The sequence below is a fragment of the Seriola lalandi genome, unplaced genomic scaffold, assembly GCF_002814215.2.
Source record: "Seriola lalandi dorsalis isolate HSWRI2012SDOR001 ecotype SW California unplaced genomic scaffold, Sedor1 jcf7180002054248, whole genome shotgun sequence".
NCBI lineage: Eukaryota > Metazoa > Chordata > Actinopteri > Carangiformes > Carangidae > Seriola > Seriola lalandi.
The window spans coordinates 477,406-488,032 of NW_019524801.1; the positions used below are offsets into that span (position 1 = coordinate 477,406).

The 10,627-nt window shown below is 42.4% G+C and overlaps 1 protein-coding gene across 3 annotated transcripts; it reads left to right on the forward strand.

The window, feature by feature from the left end:
• Window positions 1–221: 221 nt before the first annotated feature.
• On the forward strand, window positions 222–9,343 carry tmtc4 (transmembrane O-mannosyltransferase targeting cadherins 4). 3 transcript variants are annotated; one of them, XM_023404561.2, is made up of 18 exons: window positions 222–705; window positions 873–1,057; window positions 1,227–1,342; window positions 1,426–1,642; window positions 3,399–3,486; window positions 3,621–3,721; window positions 3,995–4,087; window positions 4,292–4,453; window positions 4,763–4,965; window positions 5,309–5,483; window positions 5,910–6,041; window positions 6,185–6,264; window positions 6,357–6,464; window positions 6,602–6,743; window positions 6,978–7,092; window positions 8,481–8,593; window positions 8,801–8,870; window positions 9,076–9,343. In XM_023404561.2, the coding sequence occupies exons 2-18, from the start codon at window positions 896–898 to the stop codon at window positions 9,222–9,224; spliced, it is 2,226 nt and encodes a 741-aa protein (XP_023260329.1). In that variant the 5' UTR covers window positions 222–705; window positions 873–895; the 3' UTR covers window positions 9,225–9,343. The 3 variants fall into 3 exon arrangements, with proteins under 3 accessions (XP_023260329.1, XP_023260328.1, XP_087029656.1); XM_023404560.2 differs by having other exon boundaries at window positions 222–1,057; XM_087173530.1 differs by lacking the exon at window positions 5,910–6,041.
• Window positions 9,344–10,627: the final 1,284 nt, after the last annotated feature.

Consider the following 10,627-nt stretch of genomic DNA (forward strand, 5'->3'; position numbering starts at 1 on the left):
CATCTCCTCGGGAAGGTTAAGAAAGGGGTTCACAGGCTGAAGAGCCTTTTGCCACAGCTGAATTACTGTCATTCAGTAATTTTTATTCAGTGTAAGAGCAATTAATTTCTCAAAGAGGCTATCATGTGTTTCTGTGTTTGGCCTCTGGGCGTTTCGAGATCCAAACCCACTTTACATTCAGCATCACGTCAACTATTGGCTGAAAATGACCACGTGATAGTGACGTCGGACGGGAAGTGCTAGAGCCTGAGCGTGTATATTTGTTTACAGCCGTGAGGTGCTCCGTCTGCACCTCGCCGGAGCGCTTTATGCGAATGAGAACCTTCACAGTTTTCGGCAAAATATTTAGAATAAACAGCGCGTATTACCGATATATCTATTCCCGTGCGTCTGTCATGTTTATGCCGTGTGGTAAAGGGAATAGCACCCGCTAACAAGACATGCTAAAGCCACGCTTCACTACCTTGCTAAATTCCAGGGTACCCTTCACCTTACACCGTCATGTAGACGTCTGTGACAGTGTAATTATTTCACCTCACTATTACAAAGTGCAAAGCTAATCACTACGTCTGTTAGCAGGTACGGTCCTCGCTCCTTTCAGCGAGTTAACGGTTACACTTGCTAGTTAGCCAGCTGGCAGAGAAGCTAACATGGGCGTTAGACAAGACAGGGTGACCTCCTACAGCATTTCTCTCATAAGATAAGGTATGAATCCACCCAGTGTTTAAAGACTGTGCTTTTATTACTAAGACAGCTGTATACTGTTTCGCTACAGTTATTAACAGCCCACGATTTAGATAGCATTTGTTGCAGCTGGACTGATACATTATGACTGTGTGCATGCACCCATCCTGCTTCACCTGCTGATACAGAATGACCAAAGAGCTGGTGCATCATGGCATTGTCTGAAGTTTATTGGGATCGTGAAATACCCCTGCCAAAGCTTGCTCCAGTCCAGGCCAAGGTCACAGTCGCCTTGGTAGCACTCCTGTGCTTCATTAACAGTTATGACGGGGAGTTTGTGTTTGACGATTCGGAAGCAATCGTCAACAACAAGGTAATATATCTATGAACGTCACATACAGACACTTGCAATAGCAATGATATTACTTCCTGTGTTGCAAAATTGATCCATTTTATGGCATTCCTTATGCTGCAACAATGGAGTGACATTCTGCACAGGTTAGTGTTGCTGGCATCAGTCTCACTTTGAGTTTCTTTTGCAGGACTTGAAACCAGCAACACCCCTGAACAACATCTGGACCAATGACTTCTGGGGAAGCAACCTGAGTAGCAACTCTAGTCACAAATCCTACCGACCTCTCACTGTCCTTACATTTAGGTAAGGACTCCCATTTACTGGATGAACTCTGGCGTCTGGCCTCTTTCCCTCACCTACCAATCATTTACCTCTTGTTTTTACAGGCTGAACTACCTCGTGGCGGGAGGCCTGCACCCTGTTGGCTTCCATGTACTGAACATTGCCCTCCATGCCGTCATATCTGCCCTTATGATTGATGTGTTTGCTATACTGATTGGTGGACTTGCCTATGATGAGAACAATAGGAAATTGAACCACGCCCCCAAGACTTCTCTACTTGCTGCCCTCTTCTTTGCTGCACATCCGGTCCACACAGAAAGTGTAAGCAGAGTTCAAAATCAAGTTCAATTATTGGTAGAGTGCATACTAATACACATTTTATGTTTTTCCTTTGATTTTTGGAGGCACTGTTTGAGACAACAGTGCCACATTTTAGCATGTTTGCTCAGTTTTGCACAACAGCAAATGCATGCTCCAAACTGTAATTCAGAAAACACACAAATTACATCATGGTGTGTGAAAAAGCTGCAAGAAAACACCAACCACCAAATACTTTTTTTTTTTTTTTTTTTACAGAGGTCATCAATTCACAGGCCACATCTGTATTTTATTTTAATGGTGAAAACAATGTGATAAATCTAGAGTTCATAACATAATAAACATTCCACCTTCTAGTGAGTAATGATGAGTATGGTGGAAGATAAAATGTGGATAGTTTTGGATGAGCTTGAATTGGAAGCTCTATTGAAATACTTTCTCTCCTTGCAGCACAGTGTTCTGTTATACTGTATAACACTGAACCAGAAGTGTGCAACTGCTGCCCCCTCCATTATCATTCCCTCCTTAAAGAAACACATTCCTCTGTCTCAGAGTTGCATTTCATATAATTCACACAGTGGGTGACCAACCTGAATTGTCCTTTTTCTGCATGTTCACAGTGAATGAAACAACAAAAACAGGTTTCTCTTAATTGTATAAAATGGTTAGGAACATTGTAAGCAAAGGTTTTAGGTGAAATCTGCACTCAGTGCCCGTGGTGAAAACAAAGTTCTCTGTCATATTTGCGTGAAATGTAAATATAAACTAAGAAGAGAACATGAAATGATTTAGTGAGTGCATTTGATGTTGTGACCACTGCATCACTTTTCAGTCTTAGACCACAGTTTGCCGCAATGTGTCTGAACAATGAAAAGATTATTCTGACATTTTCCATCCATCTCCGGACACATGATAGTGTGATGATTACATATTTAGATCGCTTTTTTCCCCCTCTTATATCTTGATGCATCAGTTGTATCAAGTTAGGTCAGCTCTTGTTCTTTTGCTTGGGCTGGGTCAGGCACAGTTGCAGTTGTGGGCCTATACAGCCAAATTGTGTCTCAGCACTGGTACTTGTTGTGATTTTGGGCTAAGAAGAAAAACTTTTCTTAACAACGTGGATCCCCTAAAGCAGTACATCATGGCATCTTGACATACTAGTCCAGAGGTTTTGATACAAAACATGCAGTGGTTCCATGCTAAGAACAAAAGCCCTGTCTCAGCTGGGAGTGCAGGGCCGAGGTACGCGTGGTAGCATGGCCTGACTATTAGCTGTGTCGGGTTGCTTATTGACCTGCCAGCATATGTGTGTTTGCTGTAAAGCCTGGCTGGAAGGCAGCAATTCCCCCTCTCCATTCTCTTTAATCATGTAGGGCAAGGACTGGGTGAGACCTGGGGGGTGGGAGGCAGGCAGACTGTTGGCTTAGGCCTGCTGTATGTATCAAAGCAGATAACCCCAGGATGCCAACCATACTGTACCCACACACCATATACAACACACAAACCAAGAGGTCACGCTGCTAATGAGTCATTCTTCCCACCTCTGTTAATAAGCCATTTCATTATAAGTCCATTTGTGAGTGGATGTGCCATGCAAAACAGAATATGATGTGATACAATATGCAAACATTTACATCATAATGCTGTTTTTATGTATGTTTGGTAGTTTAACTTTTTATGCTGCCTTTTTCTTCCCTCATACATCACACCTTTCATCCTCTTGCTCTGTCTGTCTCTTTTCCCTCTCCATCTCAATAAGGTGGCTGGTATAGTGGGTCGAGCAGACCTTTTATGCGCTCTGTTCTTCCACCTCTCATTCCTCACCTACTGCAAAGCTTTCAACAGAGGTAGGTATCCAAAACAAGTCAAAGTATAACATTGTGGGGCTGCTTATTTTCTTTTCTAAATGCACCTGTTTGAACACCTTCATTTGAAGCCTTAACTGTCCATATCCAACTTGCTCTTGGCTTTTTGTTTTCAGGGAGTGACAGAGATGACAGGTTTTCTGTCCAGTGGGTTGTGGTCAGCCTCTTGCTGTGTGCCGCAGCAATGCTCTGTAAAGAACAAGGCATCACAGTCTTGGTAGGAAGTCTTTTTGTAAAGCCATTTTGCAGTGAGTTAATGATTCATTACATCCAATAGTAACAATATTTAAATGATCAACAGTGATGCATGATATAACACTCACATACTATAAAGACAATTGATTTCAATTTCATGGAATAGCTTAAGTGGAAAAACCTTAAAATCTCATGTTTTTCTCATGTACAATAAGAGCTAAAGATTCATATTATTGCTGACCTATATAAATTTTAAATGCCATTTCTTCCTCCCTCTCTATGTATTTCCCTTCAGGGTGTGAATGCAGCCTTTGATGTCCTCCTGATCTGTAATGTTAATGTGTATGAACTCAGCCAGAGGCTACTCCTTAGGAAGAATCCACTCGATGTGAGTTACAGCTTATACACCCTCCCCATCTTTTCTGTCATAAATTATGCACTCCCTTGTAATATTAGTGTCGCATCACATATATTGTTTAAGCAAAGCAACATGGATTTCCACGCATTGTGACGAGGAGCCAGTGCTTGAAAGTAACTTAACAAGCACGGGTTTTTATTTGTCGCTGACAAGTCGTCATATTTTCTATGACAGGTGAGTGAGATGTTACGAACAGGACTGCTAACACGATTGGCTCTCATGGGTCTTGGAGGACTCTCAATGCTCTATGCACGCTGGAGGATCATGGGAACAGGACCACCAGCATTTACTGAAGTAGACAACCCTGCCTCTTTTGCAGAAAATATATTTCTTAGAGTGAGTCTGATTTCCTCATGGAGTTTATTTGATCACATTTATTAGCTATACATGATTAAAGCCAGAAATTGTCTTTATTTTCTTGAATCATTAACACTATAAGTTTGGATCTATGCTATAAATTGAAATTTTAAATTGACTGAAGCATATTTCATTTGTACATCGTTTAAGTCTAATTAAACATCTGAAATCTTCATCATTTTTGAACACAGTGATTGACTTTGATTCTGAACTTGAACTGCTGTACTGCCCTCCTCTTTCCTTACTCTCTTCCATTCCTCACCCCTCCTGTTCCTCTTTGATTGGCAGATAGTGAACTATAATTACTACTACTCTCTGAATGCCTGGCTGCTGCTGTGTCCCTGGTGGCTGTGTTTTGATTGGTCCATGGGCTGTGTGCCTCTCATTAAGTCAGCCACTGATTGGAGGATGGTGTGGCTGCTACTGCTCTGGTGCGTCCTGATAGGCTTGATAAGCCAAGCCTTATGCTCGCAGGACAGCCAGAGGAGGAGGTAAGCAAGCACAGCCATCTTGCACTCACTGTAGATGAGATGAAGCACATGTTGGCCTCTCTAGACTCACACTTGATTATGAAAATTGTATCATATCCACTGTAGTGTGACCAGAGCACCACGTCTCGATAGCTGTTATAGAGTTTTTAAAATTCTCTGCTGGTTTTAGAGACAGACTGTGTTTGGTTCATGAGGAAAGTTTCCTGAGTGGAGGATGGTTTGTTGAGCCTACATTCCCTCAGCCTAAATTTCTTCTCCATACAATGTCAGACTTGAATTTTTGAGTGTCATGTGCCTGTGTATAATGCTCTTGTATTCTGTGGCCTTTTCCTCTCCTTGCCAGGACACTGACCTTGGGTCTGGTGCTACTGGTGGTCCCTTTTCTGCCAGCCTGTAACATTTTTTTCAGGGTGGGCTTCGTCATTGCTGAGAGAGTGCTCTACCTGTCTTCAGCTGGCTACTGCCTACTGCTGGCCTACTCCCTGGGACACTGCTGCTACCACTGGAACAAATACAGGGTAGGGCTAAATCATACCAAAAAGATCACGCCAAAATAAGAGCTGCCACATGGTGTTGACGAACCCTGATGAGCACTCAGTTTCCAGCATAGATACAACCCGGTGACCTTTCTATTTCTACAGCCGATGGATCCCACTATCCTGGTTGTAAAGTCTTTTATTTAGCCACCTGTTTATGCAACTTTGATGCTTCAGTAGTTCAGTGATGCAGAGAAGCAACAGACATGAGAAATGACTACTGACTCGCCTATAAAGGGATGTTAACAGCAGGCGGTGTCCATGTGTTACATAGGCACATTTACAGGCTATTAACTCTGACTCTGAGAAAATGTATTTTTTTTGAGGTTAAGGGTTATAATGTACTTAGATTACATGGTTGTCAAATGTCTTCTTCTTTCTTTTTCTGTTTTTTCTTCCACATTACAGAAGCTGCTGTGTGTGTCGGTGCTTTTACTGTTGTGTGTGTATGTAGCGCGCTGTGCTCTCCGCAGTCACCAGTGGCGGTCGGAGCAAAGCCTTTTCACCAGTGCCCTGCCTGTCTGTCCACTCAATGCCAAGGTAGAAATCTGTGCTTTGTGTGTTTGCCTGCCGCTTTGCAGCATTTGTCAGCACAGGCTTGTAGTCTACATGTGGAAATAAATTACAGCCAAACAGTTGAAGTCCCACTCGGATGCCTCATGTATTTGTCACTGATTCCACAGGTCCATTACAATGTAGGTAAGAACCTGGCTGACAGAGGGAACACTACTGCTGCGATCAGATATTACAGAGAGGCAGTCAGGTACGTCTCCTCACAAGCATTGGAAATCCAGTCAGCTGCTAACAGAGGTGCCAGGAGTTGACTTTGTTTTGCACGTTTCCTGTGGCTTTCAGGCTACATCCTACCTACGTCCATGCCATGAACAACCTGGGGAATATCCTGAAGGAGAGGAATGAACTGATCGAGGCAGAGCAACTTTTATCTAAAGCCGTTTCTATTCAGTATGTTGTCCCACATAATGAAACACAGTATTACCACACAAATGACCATTTCATATTCCTGGTTCCAACACGGAATAACTCGGAAAAATTGGTATTGAAAACATACTACTGGTATTGTATGTTTTCAATCTGTGCAGGCCTGACTTTGCTGCTGCTTGGATGAATCTAGGAATAGTGCAGAACAGCTTGCAGAAGTTTGGGGAAGCAGAGCAGAGCTATTGGAACGCCATCCGCTTCAGGAAAAAATACCCAGACTGCTACTATAACCTGGGACGCTTGGTGAGACTCCAGGGTCTTAAACTGTGTTTAGCAGGTGCTGTTTTTAAAGAGTAAAGAGGCAGTAGGCAAAAAAGGCTAACTGTCAGATTTGCACATTGCTTCTCCAAAACCTGAATCTCAGCAAAATTAATAATGGAAAAAACCTACTGTATAATGGTTGATTTTTGCCATACAAAGAGAAAGGGTAAATTTGAGAAGGGTTATCCTTATAATTTTTCTCTCTTTTCATCATAGTATGCTGACCAGAACAGACACGTGGATGCCCTGAATGCATGGAGGAATGCAACGGTGCTGAAACCTGACCACAGCCTGGCTTGGAACAACATGGTCATTCTGCTAGACAACACTGGTATCAACAAAATGCACACACAAATACTGTGAATACTGTACAGAAAATCAAGTACTAGCAATTTTTGGCAAAAAAAAATCACCTCAACCTGCTTAAAATGACTAAGATTTTTTAATACACAGACTACACTTAACAACAAATTTGATGTTTTCTTATGCTGTTAAAGGTTAGTTTATTTCATAAATATTTGTAATAATAATAATGATAATGATATTCACGCATTTCTGATTGAATGTGATTTTTATGAGTCACTTTACTTTCAAAGGACTCTCTGTCCCGGGTGCAGTTTGTTTCAGCATTAACAGCCAAGAAACACAGCATTGTTATTTTGGAAAGGCAGGAAATCTAAATGGCCAACAAGATTAGACCGGAAGAGCAGGAATCAGCAATGCTTGAAATTTATGTATTAAAGCTTTGTGTTGTGAGTTTTGAAGGCACTCTTCCCTGCCGTGTGGAGAATGCTCTGATTTCCAAACGCTCGAGCCGTTTTGTCAGAAGCCGCTCCCGTGGGGGCGGAGTCTCCCAGGAGGGCACTGGAACTGTCCAATCAGGGCCCAGTGTGTTCCTGATCAAACGTGGGCAAGCACAGCCAGAACAGCGCCCCCTCAGAGTTCCCCCCACTGCATTTGTTCCCCAAATCTGACAGAAATAATTCTACCCCTCTCCCCAGCTCCCTGCCAAACAAAAAAAAAAAAGCGAGAGAAAAGAAGAACAATAGGTGTCATTTTCAAATAGCAAGGAAATGGGAATATTCTTTTCTCTTTGGTGTTTACCCCCCCTCTTTTGTTTTGATCATTACACAAACAAAAGGCAGAATCAGTGTAGATTCAGGCGGATGCGCTCAGACACAGTCACACATTTAGTCGCTTGTTGGCAAGCTGTGTCTGAAGGGCACAGGCCATGACTCAGGACATGACTGTCATTGTCTGTCTGACTGTCTGTCTCTCTCTCTCTCTCTCTCTCTCTCTCTCTCTCTCTCTCTCTCTCCCTCTCTCCCTTTCTCTTTCTCCATTTCTGGCCAGACATCAGACGTGTCTGTGACAGAGATCAATAACCCAGTGGGCCTTGTGTTCAACCTTAATTAGGAGACTAAACCGCTCCTCCATGTGTGGAGAAGGAAAAACTCTGCTTTAGACACTGCTGACAAATAAAGCAAGCAGTCAGATTCTCTGTATACCAGCTGTTATTACCAATGTATCTCTGGCTTTGAGTTTCTGACTATTTGAATGTTAACACACAAATTTAGTAGCATATGTGTTGGTTACCATATTGTGTAGATTACACTGAAAAAAATATGTGTATGTACGTGTTAAGCTGTACGTGCGGTGTGTGTATCACTAAAAATTAATGTGTAATATTTTTTGTACTTGTCTCTTATGTTTTCGAAGGTAACTTGGGTCAAGCAGAGTTGATCGGCCGAGAGGCTCTAAAGCTCCTCCCCAATGACCACACTATCATGTTTTCATTGGCTAACGTCCTGGGGAAATTACAGAAATACAAGGCCAGTCTGCATTCTATAAACATTTCATCTCAGAATATTATTCTTTTGTGCATGTTTGTGATTTTATTACTTACAAAGTCCTCCTTGTCTGCCATAATCCAGACATGGCATATTTCTCTAACTAGTACAGATAATTCACTGTATTTTGTGATTCTTTTTTTTCTTTTATTTTTTTCGGTTTTTGTTTATTTTGTTTTCTTTCCTCAGGAGTCAGAGGGCTTCTTCCTTCACGCTCTTCGAATCAACCCAAATGCTGCTAGTTGCCATGGCAATTTAGGTAAGGCTACTGCAACTTTGCTTATAACACATATTTTACACAGTTGATGAGAGATTCTAAGTGCTCAAAAGCTGAAAAAAATAATTGTGCATGTTAGCAGAAGCAATGTTGTGCAGCCTACCTGACCTGAACTGAATGCACTAAATGAATAGTAGAAGAATTGTTGCTGCTTCTCAGCTTGAAGAGCATTTCTGTTTTTCCTCAGCTGTGCTGTATCATCGCTGGGGGAAGCTGGAGCTGGCAAAGAAACACTATGAGCTGTCTCTAAAGTTGGACCCCGAGGCTCCTGGGACCAGAGACAACTACAACATGCTGCGACGCAAACTGGACCAGCTTAAACGCAGCGCACCCTGAGGGAGCGTACAGGGACCCCTGCCTGCCGTAAAACAAATTTTTCCATTGTTCCATTTTGTATGATTTTATCGCAGTAATTCTGGCTTTGTACCATTTTGAAATAAAGACCACAATCTGTGTATCAGGCTCTAGTTTTGTTCTTTGTAAAAAAAAAATAAAATAAAAAAAAAAATAAATAAAAACATTCATCTGCTGCTTAAAAATGGAAAATAAAAGGGGAAAATGTGTTACACATTTACAGTTAGTTTTTTTGTAATTTAAACTTTTTCTACAAAGATTTTTTCATGTATGAGACTGCTTGTGTATCAGGTATCTAATTTGATTTCATGGGTATGAGAGGTGTCTCGGGCAGGTGTGCTGGATACTGGTGCTGGTTATATGGTCGTCTGCACTGTGCTGTTTTGTTGCCCCATTTGAAGGCCATGTGGAACTGATCCTTGGTGAACCCGTCCTCTTTTCATCTCTGACCCTGTGTTGTGTCAGCTGGACAGAGCACCATGCATGTGTGGATCCAGAGAATCGGTTGTAAAATTTATTTGGTTTGGCCTCTTGTCAGGAGACCCAAATGTTCCTATACTCAAAAGCTGCTATAGTTTGGACCAAGAGCATTAATCCACACATGCACAGGACCACAACATAGTCTTAATTCAAGCAGGAAAAACACAGCACACCAACTTGTCTGTGTGAGGCATCAGCTGGTAAGTGTTGCTGGTGGGCTGATGTGGTTATCATGTTTGTTTTTAATACCCAACTCTTTGTTCCTGAGTGGGATGGCACTCTGAGGTTCAAAACCCCCTTTGCCTCCCCTCTCCCCCTGTAGCCTCTGTAGTTAATGGGAGAAAGGTGTTTGTGCTGAGAAGTTTTTCTGAAGTGTCCAAGAGGAGACAAGGGGTCAGCAAAGACAGGAAATCCATGGCCGGTGCTGTATGAAAACAGCTCTATAGCACAGAGCCTTCAAAGGGAGATGGGGATGATCTCCCCGGGGACTATGCATGCACGCACACACATATATACTTGCACACGGGCCTGCTCCTCTTGAAGAACGCTGCCGAGGGAAAAGGCGACCCCAGTGTGAAACATCAGTCAACAAGTGCGCACCCGGGGTCAAAGTTTATTGCACTTCTATTTTTTCACCTGCTTCCTACAGCTTGCAGGAAACTTTTGAAGCTCTGGCGGGTTGGTATGGCTTTGCTTTAGGGGCCGCTAAGTTTGTTTACACATACAGTACAATACCCCAGTTGATGCTTTGATGCTTGGAAGATGTTACTGATATGCACATCAGGGGTGCCACAGCACACACGACCATCAATGTCCTCTGTATATGACCTCCTAAATATGCAACTAATATCACATGATGAAATTTCCTTGTTGCTCGGCTCAGTTTTTATTTTTGCTGCTTTGAT